Here is an 18,637-nt window from a genome sequence, read left to right on the forward strand (position 1 = left end):
TTGAGAGGTTTACTTACCTCGGTAGCAACATTCATGTCTCTGGTGATTCTTCAAATGAAGTCAGTAGATGGATTGGGAGAGCATGGGGGGGTCATGAGGTCGCTAGAATGGGGTGTGTGAATGCTTTTGATATCTCTGCAAAAGGACAAACGTCCAAATGTTTAGAGTCCTGTTGCTTCCTGTTTGTCTATATGGTTGCAAGACATGGACGCCATCCAGTGACCTGAGACAAAAACTGGACTTGTTTGGTACTGTGTCTCAACAGAGAATCCTTGGGTACCGTTGGTTTGACTTTGTGTCACATGAGCGATTGTTCGCAGAGTCCTGAATGAGGTTCATTACCTGCATTGTGAGGGAGCATCATTGATGGCATTATGGCCATGTAGTAGGATTCTGCAAGGGTGATCCAGCTCACAGGATCCTCATTGTTAAGGACCTGAGCAACTGATCCAGGCCAAACGGACACCCATGTGACACCTTGCTGCGGCTGATAGACGGTCATTTTCTGAGGGTGAGACTAGACCACGTGTCTGCCTGGGGTTTGCCAACTGAGATCCCGAGCTGTTTTGTCCTATAGTGGATGCGGCAACTCGCTGTACCAGTGCATGATCCCCAACATGACCTGACCTGATATTACATCATATTGACGGTGAACAGGCAACTGATTGATTTTAATACCCGCCATTCAAAAGACTTTCCATGAAAGATGCACTACTGTAATGGACTCACCATAGCTGGCTTCGGTACGCAGATGTGGATTGCGAAGGCGGCCATCCTTCCTCAAACTGCCCACAATAATGGTAACACAAGACAGGAAGAGTACCAGGCCGATGACGATACCTGCCACCACCAAAGGCGATACCAGCAGGCTAGCCTCGTTGCCACCTTCTCTGAAGTCTGTGTACTCATTGACAGGGTTGGTGTGGTTTGAGCTCACTTCTTATTAGAGAGAAAGAAAGTGAAAAGAAAATCAACCATTAAGTATTGGAAGACATATATATATATATATATACTTTAGAATATAGTACAGCAGCTGCTCACTTGTATACTTATAATTAAAAACTTTTTTTATAAAAATTTTTTTAACAGTTTATATTTATTCAATAATTAATTACCTAACCCAGCCAAATCCCATCAAAACTGGAAACAACGCATGGGTCAATGCTGGATGGGATTCTATTCCTTCAAAAACACACTCATTCAAGCTTCCACACTCACTCAATGCAGGCAGATTTACAGCCACAAATCAATCTAATCTGTACAACTTTTCATCAATTTTATAGGCAAATGAAAATTACAAACTAAATGTAATATGCTATAGCAGAAACCTCATTTAAACTTAATTGTTATCATATATTAATATGTTATAATTTTGGTCATCTATTGTACTAGCCAATCTGAATGTTTGTTATAGAGTATAACTAATCTAGAAAATTGGTATAGATTTTGTTGCACGAAAACTAATTCTCCGATTTGTTATATTTGAAATGTTAAGTTAAATTATTTTACACCTTCTTGCAGGAGCAATATGCTGATACATTATGATGTTTTGCAGAAACTGGTTATTTCAAAATAGTTACTGCCTGCATTGCCTACTTTATTTACTGTCATGGGAATAAGCCAGGTTGAGGGGGAACCTACACAACTGCTAACGGAAGAGAATTTCTTCTGGTTGCAGATGAATGGTTTGCAATGTGCAATATATTGTGAGCAAGAGGTGGCAGAAGTATGTCAGTAAAGGATAGGAAGGCATAAGGTAGAACTTTTTCTTAATTTATTTTATTTTAACTTTAACTTCCAGTATTAGTAGACATACATTTACCAAAACAATATACTCTGCTTTATATTGTTGGAAAAATATGAGATTAACTAAATTATGTATTTTAATAATAATTACAAAATAAAATAAGAAAAAACAAGTCTCTCGTTAAAGTGTTTTGCCCACCCTGATATCATTATAGATACTTATTTTACTAAGGTTGTTTAAACTGTTGTGTATGTTGTTCTGTTCTTACAAGTTAATGTTAAATTCAGTTTATCTTTGTGTAGCACTGTATCAAGTTCATAAGTAAAACACAGTTACAACTGGTAAATGCAAACTGCTTTCAAAAACAAGCAAAACAGAGATTAAATAGAATTATAAAAACACCTGTAGTAAACTGGCACCTTCTTTCAGAATTCTCCCCAAGATAATCAATTTTATCGCTTATTTATCATGGTTGTTGGGAAGCTAGTGCCAATCACAGCAGTAACAGCTATGAACAGATGCCGACTTCTCAGCGGATGCTCGAAACACACACAGATACAGACAGAGACATACACACACAAGGTAAATGAAGTATTGACTGCATATTTATAAACTGTAAGACAGAACCACACCATACCCAAAAGATACATTAACTCTGATTCAAACTTTGGATTCAAGTGCTGTGAAAAAACAAAAATAATAACCCCTTCTGGAAGGGGTACACACAGCAGTGCATTAATTATTACTAGCCATGCACTCTAAGTCTCAAATGCCAACTGTATAGGTTTATACATTAAGAAACCTTTTCCCTTTAAAGCACTTTTGTCCTTAAATGCCTATCTAGTGATGAATATTGAATGTAGCCCTTTGTAAATATTTTATGACAAGAAGGAATATTTCTTTCATCTTTTTCAAATCAAAACTGAAATTAAATTAACCTTTTCAATATTTCTTATAAAGTCTGAAACATTCTGCCAAATATGGATGAAGCCAAAAACATAATGAACATGTAAATGATATTAAGGCCTACTTCAGCTCAAAATGAATTTCCATAATGAAGCTAATAAGTATTCCTGTTGTTCTTAATTGCAGTTAATCTTTTAATCCTAAGTGACTGTTTTGTAGCCCTCCAGGGTAAGCCTATAATGTTAACTCCAGGGATAAACTGGCATTATGTACTTTCATGTCATTAGCCAGAGTAAACATTTTTATTGCAGGAATATCTCTAAAACATGTTTTTCTCTTGAAATGCTGAAGGTTTTAAAAAGCTTTCTAAATCTAAGGTTCATGTTTTTAGTTTCATTGTAATTGAGGGAAAAGCTCCCATTTCTAATGTTATATCACTTTTAGTGAAGAACTGTATTATGCTGATTTTGTTCCTTTTGACACTAACAACATTGCATTTATCTTTATTTTTTATAATGGTTAAAATGGTATACTTTTACACAATAACAATAAATAACTGAAATCATGAAACATCTCTCTCTCTTACAATCTATGAAATTTATGGATTAAATTCTAAATAATGTTGCAGTTTTTAGACTTAAAGTTTGCAAAAATTTAAGTCTCAAATAAAAGCAGGGAGCCTCACAAACATATTACAACAAAATAGCCAAGAAGGTGAGAATTATGAAAGTAATTAAAAATATAGTCTGACTAGATTAGAAATATGCATGTTGGTTCATGCTCGGCCCAGGTTTTCAGCTTTAGCTTTAATTCATCTCAAATACTGATCATTCTGTTCTGGAAGACCTCAAAAAGACTTTGGTTTAGGGTGCAATAAATATACAACATTTGAGGACAGTTGATAGAACTGTACTTGAAAAATAAACAGTAAGCTTGTTTATGATGAAGACATGTCAGCATTGTAAACACAAGAGAATGATATGAAGTTGTGTAGCAAGACTTTATTTTAGTGTTTCACAATTTATGAATGCACGGCTCTCCAGACTCCATGCATTGATTAATGATAGATTACAACTTTATCAACTAACTCCAACTTAGCCGTAACCACTTTTAATCAATAATCATGAAACCAAAGGATAACTTAAGATGACTTTCTTGGGTTCGTATCACTTGCAAACACCTACCACATTTCAAGTGCCTCACTGGCTGATATATTTTTATCCTCAGACATAGGCTCTAAAATTACTAAATTACTGAAGCTTTTAAAAATCACAATTAGATAGAAGACAGTCACAACAGGGTGACATTGAAAACTAAATCAATTTTGAGACAGAATTGTTTGTGAATGTGAAGACCTTAGTGAGCATTAAGGCTATTAAGCCAAAAGGGTAAAAAACAAATTTAAAAGGATAGGTGATTACATTAGATTAGATTAGATTAAATAAACTTCATTAATCCCATGGGGAAATTAAAATGCATAGCAGCAGACACATATACAACAATAAAAAATGCATCCAATCAATCAATTGATAAATAAAAATAAACTTAACAAGTATTTCAGGTGGAAGAATTAAATTGTCTGATAGCAGTGGTGTTATAAGCCTAAGCCTGTGACTGAAAGTTCTCCAACAGAGTGCCCCCTAGAGAGGATGGAGGGAATTTTTCAAGATGGCATTCAATTTTGCCACCATCCTCTTTTGCACAACAGCTTCCGGTGTGTCTAGGATTGGGACTGTGATGGAGCAGGCTTTCCTGATAAGTTTATTCAGGCATTGTGTGTCTTTTGTGCTCAAATTGATTCCCCAGGTGACAGCAGTGTGGAACACCACACTGACTTCTAATGACTTGACTATGGATTATCAGTGTCACCAAAATAGATACAATGGCAAACAGAAAAAGAACAAAAACAAGGTAGACATTATCTGCAAAAGTGGAGTAGGAAATCTGATGCAAAGGTCAAAAAGGCTAAAGAATCAAGTAAAGCTAACATGTGTATGAAGGACTCAATTCAAGTATTTTTAGTTTTATCAGTTTTATTATGTTACACACATAATGCATATCAGTGTTGACAAACCAAACTGTGGAAGGTCCATTTTCAAAATTTAAATTATGTCAGGCGGCACGGTGGCACAGTAGTAGTGCTGCTGCCTCACAGTTAGGAGACCTGGGTAATAAATATTCACTTTCCACTTTTGGACAATTTGAACTTTGTTGTGTCTCTCACTCGCCATTGATTCTCCCTCAGTTACAAACTATTAGAAGGTGTCACTCTTTTACTGTTCTGAAAAACAACGTGATGGTCCATCCTTTGCTGATGCCATGCAGTGTAACTTCAAGGCCGTCGGTCGATGTCTTGTGAGGAGGACGTTCGCACGTGTTGTCAAAAATCATGCAGAAGAAGAAGTACCTCCGGTTTCAGACAACGAAAATGCGTCTGTTTTGTTGTTTTTGAGCTATTACACTTTCATTATTTGAATCACAAATAAATCCAGAAAAGTGTGTGTAATTTTAACTTTATGACTGCTATTTGTTATCACAGAATTACAAAATACCTTATTTTCTCTCATTTTATTCTTTAATCAAAAATCAAAATCTGAAAATTCCATTCATTTTCGTTTTTTCGTTTTTGCTTCTAAAATGAAATTTCAAATACCAAAAAGTACACGGACCATCCGTACTCTCTATTGTAAATTTGGCAATGTAAACCCACAGGCAAATCTGTTAATAACTGACATTAAGGTGACACAATTTGTTTATTTTCCATTCACTGACTACAAAATCATGCACAATATGGCAGTTATTTATTTTAAAGTAAACTTGGCTTGTAAAAAATCACTAACAAAACTCAGAACTTGATGATCAAATATTTTAATACATAACTCTGATTTGAAGAAGAACGCCCTGAATTCTGATCTGAGTTTGAGCACATGAATCAGAGAAGAGCCCCATAGACAGCAGTTTTGGATGAATTAGGTCAATCATCAAGTTAAAAAAAATGATAACCATTAGAATATTCTGAAAAATCACCGTTTTTATTTGCATTGATAAGTGAAATGTAGTTGGTTTCAAGATGGCATAGGTGGAAAAGCTGCTTTCTGTAAAATGTGCAAACACATACACTGGCTTGCAATATGTGTTAAATAACATGAATTACGGAGCTCACTAGATAATGATATAGAAATCAATTCACTTTTTAACACAAAGCCTCCTCATCAGAAACATTTTCCTGCTCTTGCTGTCTGTTGTTAGCTTTTTTTAAGGTGAATAAGCACTTCTGATCAGTGATTCAACATTTTCTTGTATTATTTTTGTCCTTTTAACTTTTTCGCGTCTGGTTTTGATTTCTGCCTTGTACCTGATACTGTCAGATTAGGATTATGAATGAATAGAAGAATGGACAATATTATTTGTTAAAAAGAAATATATTTATAGCCAGTAGTCATTTTTGCAAAAGAATTTGTCTCTGCATTCAGAGTCTAATGCAAATACAGAGTTGTGGTTTGAGGCCATTTTAAATTAAGTTTGAATGATTTTTAATAACCTAATTGTATATAACATGCCATTATAAAGGTGTTTTATTTAAGTTGCTCAAACGTTAGCATCACGAGCTTTAATATATCTGTTTCATGATGAATGATGAAATTGTTTGTACCCAGTTTAAATATGCTACATTATTAAATGCAGTGTGTCTTATAATGCATACAAATTTTAGATTATTATATACAAACAGTCTATTATATGGCAAATAGTACTGCTCACAGGGTGATGTAACTTAAAATGTTTGTGCACACTTTACAGGGAACACTGCTGCGGACTGTGCTTTCTTATTCACTAAATGTAGGCAGGCAGTGTGGCACAGTGGTTTAGACTTGGGACTTTAATCCCTAAGGTTATGGGTTCACATCCTACTACTACCACCTTAGGACCATGAGCAAGTCACTTCACCCGCCTTTGTTCTAATTGGAAACACAAAAGAAATCTCAAAATGTTGCAAGTTGCCTTTGATAAAGATATCAGATAAATAATAACAGTAAATGGCTATGTAGCCTAATGAGTATAATGTTTGTCTGCTGCTTAGATAAGGCATAATTTTGAACATGGCCAAATAATTGGTTATAAATGGAAAGGTCCTGCCTGGGAGTGCTATGAGTATTACAGTGACAGTAACAAGGAATGTAACTAATGACATGGTGGTCTGGTTTGCAGAACAAAAAAGAGAAGATCCTTATGAATTTAAGAGCACTCATAAACAGCTTTTATAAAGATATTTATAGAGATGGTCAGGACCATGAAACACTGACAAAACACAAATCCACCAAAGAATTTAAAATTAAGTAACCTTAGTCAATAAAGTTCAACTTTGCCTCTGTAGAAAGCTACTGTCTGATCACCTCGGTTAATCAAATACAAAAAGAGAGAAAGTGTGCTGCTATAACTACTTATTAAATGTCTAGGAGTTTGTATGCATTACCTGCCTTCAAAAGGTGAAGTACTTAATCCATAGTTTAAAATACCCAGTGCTGCCAAAGTGCCTGCTCTTTGAACACACTCTACTGCAATGAGAGTGAGACACATTTAAAAAAAATGTTCAGAAGACACAGTAATTCTCTGTATAAATGGCCTGAGCAAAAAGGGCCACACTGACCTTTTTATGGACATATTTCTACAAATATTCCTAGCACCAAGGGAGACACAGCATGCATTTTGTGATTTTAATCATATGCCATTTTTTTCAGGCAAAACATAAACTTAACTCAAATGAGTCTCTGGAAATAGAAACTAACTAAGGTAAGACACCAAAAATATAAGCTAAAATAGAAATGATGAAAGCCTAATAAAACCAAGCTAAAACTAAACTGAAATTGAAATGACATGTTAAAATAGTGAAGAAATAAAAAATAATTTTAAAAAATTGATCTAAAATAATCTTGATTCTGACAATGACATTTAGGGTTTTTTTCTGTTGTAGTGTGGTTGTCATCATTTGTGTTATCGTTGCACATCCATGGTATGTTGTTTACTGTTGCAATGACTGTTGCCAGTTTCATTACATGAAAGTCAAATTTAATCATTCAATACAAAACAGATATACTGAAGCTTGTGATGCTAAAGTTTGAGCAATTTAAAGAAAACACCTTTATAATGGCATGTTATATATAATTAGGTTATTAAAAATGATTCAGAATGAATTTAAAATGGCCTCAAATCACAACTCTGTATTTGCATTAGAGTCTGAATGCAGAGACAAATTCTTTTACAAAAATGACTACTGGCTATTAATGTATTTCTTTTTAACAAATAATATCCCCCATTCTTCCATTCATTCATAATCCTAATCCTAATCCTAATATGCTCTGCCTATTTAAAATAGCTGCTTGCAGCTTTGGGTATCTAATCTTTTGGACTCATTACAAATAGAAAATAGTTAGGGGCAATTAATAGAAGTTAGTAGACTTTATTACCTTTGTGTTCTGGTTTTGTTTCTCTTCCCCCTACCTGTTTATGGGCTAAGATTTTGATAGCTGCTTATGGCTACTTTTATTCCTATTCATTTTCAGTTTAAGTTTCCCTCTAAACATCTCTGTCACAGAGCACCCTTAAGACCAGGCATACACGTTGTGATATTTAAAAACTGTGGTTAAGCAAGCACTCACGCTGCCAGACTGTCACTAATCCTATATAGTATGTGCTCAAACTATACACACATGCTCGGTTTGATTGACAAGATATGACATGGGTGCACAGACTATGCATGAATTTGGCTCCAACAGACAGTTTTACCCATTAACATTTTGTAGTAAAGGTTTATCTATGGCCACAGGCTTATCAAAATGTCAACAAAGAAAAGAGCTGCTTACTTACAATTGCTATACTTTGGCTTGAAACTATAAGGAAAATACTTTTCTAACTGGACACATTGATAGTTGGGACGGGACAAACAATATAGTCTGTCTATTTTATGGAGAGTGTTGGAAGCACATCTATTTTATTTTACTTATTGTTGTCTGTGTTTATTTTAGGTTATTCCAGTAAATGTTTCCCAAAATTTAGTTACATGTGTATTGCTATATGACAGTTAGTGTTTTGAAATCAGTAAAGTGAAAATGAGCTTTTCAATGGCAATACCCAACATACAATATCTGGCTACTATACTGGGACATACATGAGATACAATACCAATCATTTGTTTTTAATGTTGCATACATACACTCACAGCCTTTGTTGCACAATGAATTTTTTGAAATCTGATGGTGACTTCAGACTGCTCACACTACAAGACTGTTGACTGATATTTCTGACATGACAGAAATTCTTCCAATCGTACAGCAGCCCAAATGTAAAATTCAGTTGGGCGTTGCAACCCCTTTCATACTGCACACAAAATGATGGCAGATGAAGCTAAATTTCATGTTGAACCAGAAAAATAGGTCAGCAACCGCAAATAGGGTCTAAAATCATGCTAAAATTGCAAACTGTATACCCATCTTAACAGAACATAAAAAGAGAGATCATTGTGACTGTGATCATGGGATAATCTACAAAATTCTTAATAACTTACTTGACCTTATTAACTCGATACTGCTCCTTGAAATGATCTGCTAGCTGTCTTTTTAAAAAGAGATGTTCTACACTTTCTAGAAATGAACTGAATAATAATTTTGTACTTACAAGGGCCACCAGAGAGACCACATAGTTTTATTGTTGGTGACATTTTTAAGAATAGTACCGCAGCTCCTGTTCAAGAGATAGTTCCCTGCAAAGAATATGGCTCTGTGTTGTAATATGTTGCCATCACCATGCTTCACCATAGGGATGGTATTAGATAAGTGATAAACATAGCCTGGTCTTCACTAGTGTAACGGATGGCCGGGGTCCATGCCTGGCCGGAATGTCCCTTCACCACATCTGCCAAGGAGACAAGGGTGGGAAGCCCAGTATCTACCCCTGGACGCTAGATGGCAGCCTCTCTGGGCTGCAGTGGTGCCTCGAACTCCCCCAGGGCTGCATGGGGGTTGGAGTTCTGTGCAGGTCTGTGGGGTTCTGCAGGCGCTGCCAGGGGGTGCTGCAGCAGGAGCTGCTGGCCCCTTTTGGGCAATGGTTTCACCTTACCCGGAAGTGCAGGTGGATGTCGCCAATAAAGCACCTGGAACACTTCCAGGTACTCAATAAAAGGGAGCCAGAGACCACTACTCAGCTGCCAGAGTCAGGTGGAAGGAGGACAAAGCTTGCTGAGTAGGAGTGGTGGTGGTTTTGAAAGAGAGAAGAAGAGAGTGCTTTTGTGTTGTTACTGTGCTTGGGACTGTGTTGTATCTGTGGGTACGAAGAAGGCATAGCCTACAGACGAAGAAAAATAAAAGTTTATTTATTTTACACGTGCCTCCGTGTCCAGTCTGTGTCCGGTCGGGCGTTATATAGCGTCCTTCTTACACAAAAAATAGTTCTTAGAGTTCTGCCCAAACAGTTAAATTTCTGTCTCCTCAAACCAGAGTCCTTTAAATGCCATTTGGGAAAGTATAGGGCTATCATATGCCTTCTAGTCAAGAGTGGTTTCCGTCTAATCACTTTACTATAACACCTGATTGATGGAGTGCTGCCAAAATGTTCATCAATCTAACAGAGGTCTTCTGAAGCTTTGTTAGAGTGATAATTACTCTTCTTGCCCAGTTGTTCAGGCTGGCTGGATGGGCAAATCTAAGATGAGTTCTGGTAGTTCCAAAATTCTTCCATTTCACAATTACTCCTGGGAACACTGAAAGCTTTAGAAATGGTTTCATATGATTGTCCTGATCTATGCCTCACCACAATTTGATCTTAGTTTTTAACAGCGAGGTCCTAGGACTTCTTGGCATGGTTTTTGTCCTAAACATGTAGTGTGAATTGTGGGACCATATATACCAGGTGTGTGACTTATCATTTCGAAAGTCACACACCTGTGTATATATTGTCCCACAAATCAGTTTGCCACTGGTCAAGTCCAGTCAAGTTCTACACACATATCTCAAGGATAAGTAAAGCAAACTTAATGCACCTTACCACAATTTGATGTCCTGAGTTCTGAATACTCAAACAAATAAGACATTTCAAATTCTGATTTTTAATAAATTTGCACGCCTTTCTGAAAACATGCTTTCACTTGATCATTATGGGTTATTCAGTGTAGACTGATGGGCAAAATGGCAAATTTATCCACTGAAAATTAAATCTACAACACAATAAAGTATGCAAAAAGTGAAAGGCTTTGAATACTTTCTGAATCCACTGCATGTGTGTGAACCTGGTATTGTTAACAGAGTTTTTCTTGATGTATTTGATAAAATATTTTCAAGTTCATTTACTCTCTCTTTAGTTTAGCACAGAAGAATCTAGAATACATAAAGAAATCAAGAATTGACAAGGAGATAAGAACACGTCAGAATTCAAACACAGGACCCTGGAGCAGTAAGGCTGCAATGCTTACTCGTGTCTCATCTGAGTTATGTTCTATGTGGAAAGTGCATTTTCTCTCTATGATCTTGTGTATTTTTCTGTGAGCTCTGGATTTTTTTCATGTTATGAACTCATACATATAGGCTAATTAGACGCTTCTTTGGTAAGGATCAGTGGGCTAATATGTAAGATTGCACCCATTAGCATCCTTCAAGGTGCCTTGTATTTTCTGTTGCAGGATGGACTCACTGCAATGACCTGACTAAAGCAAGAAAGAAAATGGACATAATAGCATATATGCATTAAGCATTGTACTGTTATGGAAGTAATATTGCTGACATTAATTAAATAATATTTTGTATACTTTTAAAATACACCTAAAACTGTATAGAAGTAAGAGGTGTATAATGCAAATGAATTGTTACCAGGTATTTAAAAAATGAAAGGTTACTCAGCACAAAAATGAAAGTTATATTCTAAGTACAGTCACAGTAAAACTAGAAAATAATGACAATAGATAAACACAATATTGGCAGTTGACTAGCTAGCTATGAAGAAAAATTGAAGCCAAAGGCTACTCCAAAAATATTGCTAGCGTGTTCTTTTTTTCAATAAACCTCCAATGAAAAATAAAAACTGCGGACAACGTTTTCCCTTGCCCGGACGCGGGTCACCGGGGCCCCCCTCTGGAGCCAGGCCTGGAGGTGGGGCTCGATGGCGGCGCCTGGTGGCGGGCCTGCACCCATGGGGCTCGGCGGGCACAGCCGAAGAGGTAACGTGGGTCCTCCTCCCCATGGGCTCACCACCTATGGGAGGGGCCAAGGAGGTTGGGTGCAATGTGAGTTGGGTGGTGGCGGCGGGACCTTGGCGGTCTGATCCTCGGCTACAGAAACTGGCTCTTGGGACGTGGAATGTCACCTCTCTGAAGGGGAAGGAGCCTGAGCTAGTGCGCGAGGTGAGAGGTTCCGGCTAGATATAGTCGGACTCACCTCGACGCACAGCTTGGACTCTGGAACCAATCTCCTTGAGAGGGGCTGGACTCTCTACCACTCTGGAGTTGCCCCGGTGAGGCGCCGAGCAGGTGTGGGCATACTTATTGCCCCGACTGGAGCCTGTGCATTGGGGTTTACCCGGTGGGCGAGAGGGTGGCCTCCCTCCGCCGGGTGGGGAAGGGTCCTGACTGTTGTTTGTGCGTATCGCCCGAACAGCAGTTTGGAGTATCCACCCTTTTGGAGTCTCTGGAGGGTTGCTAGAGGGCATACCTTCTGGGGATTCCCTCGTTTTGCTGGGAGACTTCAATGCTCCGTGGGCAATGACAGTGAGACCTGGAAGGGCGTGATTGGGAGGAATGGCCCCGATCTGAACCCGGCGGTGTTTTGTTATTGGACTTCTGTGCTCGTCACGGATTGTCCATAACGAACACCATGTTCAAGCATAAGGGTGTTCATATGTGCACTTGGCACCAGGACACCCTAGGCCTCAGGTCGATGATCGACTTTGTGGTCGTGTCGTGGACTTGCGCCATATGTCTTGGACACTTTCGGGTGAAGAGAGGCGGAGCTGTCAACTGATCACCACCTGGTGGTGAGTTGGCCGATGGTGGGGAAGATGCGGTCAGACCTGGTAGGCCCAAGCGTGTTGTGAGGGTCTGCTGGGAGCGGCTGGCAGAGTCCCCTGTCAGAAGTAGCTTCAACTCCCACCTCCGGCAGAACTTCAACCCGTCCCGAGGGAGGTGGGGACATTGAGTCGAATGGGCCATGTTCCGTGCCTCTATTGTTGAGGCGGCTGACGAGCTGTGGCGCAAGGTGGTGGTGCCTGTCGTGGCGGCAATCCCGAACCCGTTGGTGGACACGGCGGTGAGGGATGCCGTCAAGCTGAAGAAGGAGTCCTATAGGACTTTTTGTCCTGTGGGTCTCTGGAGGCAGCTGATAGGTACCGGCAGGCCAAGCGAGCAGCGGCCGGTTGTTGCTGAGGCAAAACTTCGGGCATGGGAGGAGTTTGAGAGGCCATGGAGAGCGACTTTGGACGGCCGAGGAGATTCTGGTCCACCGTCCGGCGTCTCAGGAGGGAAGCAGTGCAGTGTCAACACCGTATATGGTGGGGATGGTGCGCTGCTGACCTCGACTTCGGGCGTTGTGGGTGGTGGGAGGAGTACTTGAAGACCTCCTCAATCCCACTAACATGCCTTCCAATGAGGAAGCAGAGCCTGGGGACTCTGAGGTGGGCTCTCCCATCTCTGGGACTGAAGTCACCGAGGTGGTCAAAAAACTCCTTGGTGGCAGGGCCCGGGGTGGATGAGATCGCCGGAGTTCCTTAAGGCTCTGGATGTTGTAGGACTGTCTTGGTTGACACGTCTCTGCAACATCGCATGGACATCGGGACAGTGCCTCTGGATTGGCAGACCGGGGTGGTGGTCCCCTCTTTAAAAGGGGACGGAGGGTGTGTTCCAACTATAGAGGGATCACACTCCTCAGCCTCCCTGGAAAAGTCTATTCGGGGTTCTGGAGAGGAGGGTCCGTCGGATAGTGAACCTCGGATTCAGGAGGAACAGTGTGGTTTTAGTCCTGGTCCTCGGAACAGTGGACCAGCTCTTCACCCTTAGCAGAGTCCTGGAGGGTGCATGGGAGTTTGCCCGACCGGTCTACATGTGTTTTGTGGACTTGGAAAGGCATTCGACCGTGTCCCTCGGGAATCCTGTGGGGGTGCTCGGGAGTATGGGGTACGGACCCCTGATAAGAGCTGTTGGTCTCTGTACAACCGGTGTCAGAGCTTGGTCCGCATTGCGGCAGTAAGTCGAGCCCGTTTCCAGTGAGAGTTGGACTCCGCCAGGGCTGCCCTTTGTCACCGATTCTGTTCATAACTTTTATGGACAGAATTTCTAAGCGCAACCAGGGTGTTGAAGGGGTCGGTTTGGTGGACTCAGGATTGGGTCACTGCTTTTGCAGATGATGTTGTCCTGTTTGCTTCATCAGGCCGTGATCTTCAGCTCTCTCTGGATCGGTTCGCAGCTGAGTGTGAAGCGGCTGGGATGAGAATCAGCACCTCCAAATCCGAGAGCATGGTCCTCAGCCGGAAAAGGGTGGAGTGCCCTCTCAGGGTTGGGGGAGAGATCCTGCCCCAAGTGGAGGAGTTCAAGTATCTCGGGGTCTTGTTCACGAGTGAGGGAAGAATGGAGCGTGAGATCGACAGGCGGATCGGTGCGGCATCCGCAGTGATGCGGGCTCTGCATCGGTCTGTCGTGGTGAAAAAGGAGCTGAGCCGTAAGGCAAAGCTCTCAATTTACCAGTCGATCTACCTTCCTACCCTCACCTATGGTCATGAGCTATGGGTAGTGACGAAAGAGCGAGATCGCGAATACAAGCGGCTGAAATGAGTTTCCTCCGCAGGGTGTCTGGGCTTTCCCTTAAAGATAGGGCGAGAAGCTCAGTCATCCGGGAGGGGCTCAGAGTAGAGCTGCTGCTCCTCCGCATCGAGAGGAGTCAGATGAGGTGGCTCGGGCATCTGATCAGGATGCCTCCTGGACGCCTCCCTGGTGAGGTGTTCCAGGCACGTCCAACGGGAGGAGGCCCGGGGAAGACCCAGGACACGCTGGAGGGACTATGTCTCCGGCTGGCCTGGGAGCATGGGATTCTCCGGAAGAGCTGGAAGAAGTGGCCGGGGAGAGGGAAGTCTGGGCCTCTCTGCTTAAGCTGCTGCCCCCGTGACCCGACCTCGGATAAGCGGAAGAGAATGGATGGATGGATGGATGGTTCTTTTTTTCCACAGCACCAAATATTATTTGTTTCAGATCGTTTTACTTGTTGACCATACTCTATGGACACTACAGCATATATAATATTAATTGATGAAGTGATGGTAAAAATGTTGCAATGTAAAAAACAAATAACATTGTATACTGAATTTTAGTCAATAGTTTACAAATATTATAAGTTGGTTTATCATAAAATAACAGCATTTTAATTCAACACTGTAGACCAAACTGATTATCTGTAGTTCACTAAAATGCATGCAGATATAGTATATTGTTGTGAATTTTATTGTTTACACCATCTTCTTCTTCTTTCGGCTGCTCCAACATGCAGTGGTAATATGTCATGTGTTTAGAGGAATGTCTGTCAATGAGCAAAGAAATAGGAAGCAACTAATTAGACAGGTATATAGCAGCATTTCCTGCTATAATTCATTTTAACTTTGAACATAAGGGTGCTGTGTTTTTTTTAGATGAAAAAGATGCCAGCTAGGTTTAGGCCACCTGCTTCTTTGCTCACAACACAACTGACAACTCTCTACTTGCTTTAATTATTATTAGACAGCCATTAAAAGAATATTATTTACTTCTGTGTACTAGGTTAATGTGTGACTTTAAACTGACCTCTGTGAGTGTGTCTTGTGATAGGATGGTGCCCTGCCCAGAGCTGGTCTCCATCCTTCAGCCAGTACTACTGGAATAAACTCAAGCTCCCAGCAATTCTGAAATGGTTAAGTAGGTTAAAAGATGGTAAGTCTTGCTGTTGCCAGACTTATAATATATACATGTGGAGACAACCATAAGTGAATTGTGCTTAAAAGTGGGTAGGAACAATTAGACGGCTCACTGAGTGTCACATTTCTAAACCAATCCAATGCCTCATGAGGTCAGCACTCAAATTAAGGGTGGTGATTTTTAACTACAAAGTTCAGTGGTGCTCTTGTTCACCTGGTTCGACAGAGAGCAAGCTTCTGTTTAAGATAAACTACATTTGAAAAATCTCGTAAAAAACCCTATCAGACATATAAATATGTGTCACATGTGCAGAGAGCACATTTAAAAATAAACATAACCTGATTTAAGGGAAAACCCTTTCTGTAGCATCAGATTATACTTTGCTATTCAATGACATCAATGGACGATTCGTAAGTGTCAATGATATGTTGTTGTAGATGCTGTGTGTTGTTCAGCATCATGACGATAATGTAGGAGTCAATATAAGCTTGAAAGAATTGGCAGCTACATTCGTGAAAATCTGAAGTAAATGGTATATCACACTCTGTCAAAAGGCTGCTGTTAAAAGAACAGATAATGAACAGCCCCAGCCGAATCAACAAATATGACTAACAACACACAGATGAAGCTGTACAACATCCCTTCTGACTGCACGTCAAACAATAACTAAAGGAAGTTAACATCACCGGCAAACTGGAAGTGCAAACATGCCATGACAAAATAGCTGCAGTGTTTTAACACATTGTATATCCCTTGACAACAATGCTTACCTAAACTCTATTTGCTGTTGTTACATCATATAGTGGTGCAACAGTTACAGTTACAAATTAATTATTAAGCTTCAGTTACCTTGTTCAACAAACTTCCTGAATGGATTACAGCTATTTCAGCTTTTTATTTTCTCTCAGCTTCAAGTATTTTGTTCAGTATCTTTTGCTCTCTCCCTGAAAGCCTGGCAGCAGTTTAAAATGCACAGACTGGAGAAACTAAGGACGAGTGTTTTGAGAAGAAGCCTCTGTAGGTATAGCCTTTGCAGCGCAAGATTTTGCTGCTATTCACTACACACTTTTTAACGGGTTGTCCCCAGACACGTATTCTCATTTGAAAATCACATCAGGTCCCATGAGAGCACAAGTCAGTTAGATATTAGCATGCTAAACCTGCTTATGTATTAATTACATTGCCTTTGAGTTTGACCCAAAAAGAAAACAGTGCAAAGGTTCCAAAAATTACTTATACACAGATAAGGATTTAGCTTCTTTCTGAAATATAAGAACAAATAACTTTTTTTTTCCTATTTTGCACAAATTTAGGAATTTCCAATCCAAAGTTCTTAATCAATTTTAATCCTGAAGAGAAATTTTTATTTTGGTTTTCTCTTAAAAATATACATTTGAGTTTTGTAACTTTGAAAAAGATTTGGTATAGGAATTTGAATTTTTGCTTAGTTTTTTTAATGTACTCCTAACAGTAGTTTGCTATCTTAAGCTATCTGTATTAATGCTACCAATTTGTAGAATTATAACACATATGTTCCTACTCTAAAAAGGCCAAATAAACTTAAAAAACTAAATATTTTTTCATATAAATTTTTACAGATCATTTTTTATTATCATGGTATCTTAAAACTTACAGTGCTCAAATTTACTTTTATGTTATTTGGTTTTATTGCCTTCAACTCAAGTTAGGCTGTTTATTTACATTTTTCTTTCCAATTCAGGAGTTGAATGTTTTGATAGATACTCTCCACATGAACATACTGTTCCATGCTAAGTCACATAATATAAAAACAGCATGCATACGTTCTCTCTCCCAGTTTAATGGCCATTTTATACATTTAAGTGGCAAAAATAAAAATTAACAATCCTGGTATGAGTTTTTCACAGCACGCTCTTGACAGGATTAAAATTAAAAGTTGATTTGATACGGTTCTTTCACCAGTGGGAATTAAAATTAATTGCCATTTTTTTTTATATCAAAGAGCACCTTACAGATAATGACATTAATACTAATACTTATTCATTAATCATTACACACCTCCACTTCTGACAGGAGAATATACATATACATTTATATGTAAATGTATCCAAAAATAACTGTAATGACGCTTCACTCCTGTTTGGTTCTGTTTTACAGCCAAGTACAACATGTAACTTTTACAGTGCAAAATAATAGTGTTTGTTGGATACAACTTGAACTGATTAGTTAAGCTTAAAATTAGATCAAACCAGAATATCTTGAAGAGAACAATTGCCAAAAAGATAATACATAGGTTTTGTGCTTTTTTGTCCACTTAGGTGGAGACAGCATGCTAACATGAACAGGAAACATCAAATTGACAGAGTGTTCAGTGTAAAATAAATATTTTTATTTCATTGAAAAAGGCTGAAGTATTCATGAATTGACACTATCTATAGTCACAGGCACCCTTTTTTATATCTATTATTGTTTTAAATGACATAAACATGTCTACCGCTGGGCAAATCTATGCATGAAGTGACTCCCTGATTCCCTTTAGACGCCCTGTATCTGCCATATGTTCTGTCCTTTCTAAGCGTAGATGATCTGATTGAACTCTACATCTACCTAATTAAAGGCTGTGGCATGATACATATTTCAAACCAAGGTGGACAAACTGTTCACACCTGTATGGTCTTCATCATCAAAGCACAGATTTACTTTCTTAGACTGTCTTTTTTCTTGGTGCAGAAAGAACTGTTTGTAACTTCACATCAGCAAAACAAAAGAACTGGCTATTGACTTTTGCCACATTAAAAAGCCTCCACACCTGGTCATGTTCAGGATGTGGATATGGAGGTGATGCACTACCACAAGTACTTGAACGTCCACATCAATGACAGGGTGGACTGGTCTCGCAACACAGAGGAACTAGAAGATGATTTAATTCATTTGCAGACAGGGTTGAAGCAGTTGGGTTTTTGCATCCCAAAGTAGTAGTGGGTTGCAAAGTTTCCTGCTTCACTCACAATCTTGCCACAACATGCTGCTGCTCTCCATGATTCAATATTAGAAAAGTTAGTTCAGAAAATGAAATAATGAAAGAATTAATAGAA

General features: G+C 39.3%; 1 protein-coding gene across 7 annotated transcripts in view; it reads right to left on the reverse strand.

Moving 5' to 3' along the window:
- The window catches only part of bean1 (brain expressed, associated with NEDD4, 1), a 128,536-nt gene that overhangs the window by 43,459 nt on the left and 66,440 nt on the right, over positions 1-18,637 (reverse strand). For 6 of the 7 annotated variants that reach the window (XM_039763110.1, XM_039763107.1, XM_039763105.1 and 3 more), the window contains one exon: positions 730-939. In XM_039763110.1, the coding sequence (XP_039619044.1) occupies positions 730-939 (210 nt within the window). The remainder of the gene's footprint in view (positions 1-729; positions 940-18,637) is intronic. The other variant, XM_039763108.1, reaches the window with a different exon arrangement.

Source organism: Polypterus senegalus, chromosome 9 (genome assembly GCF_016835505.1).
Source record: "Polypterus senegalus isolate Bchr_013 chromosome 9, ASM1683550v1, whole genome shotgun sequence".
NCBI classification, from domain to species: domain Eukaryota; kingdom Metazoa; phylum Chordata; class Cladistia; order Polypteriformes; family Polypteridae; genus Polypterus; species Polypterus senegalus.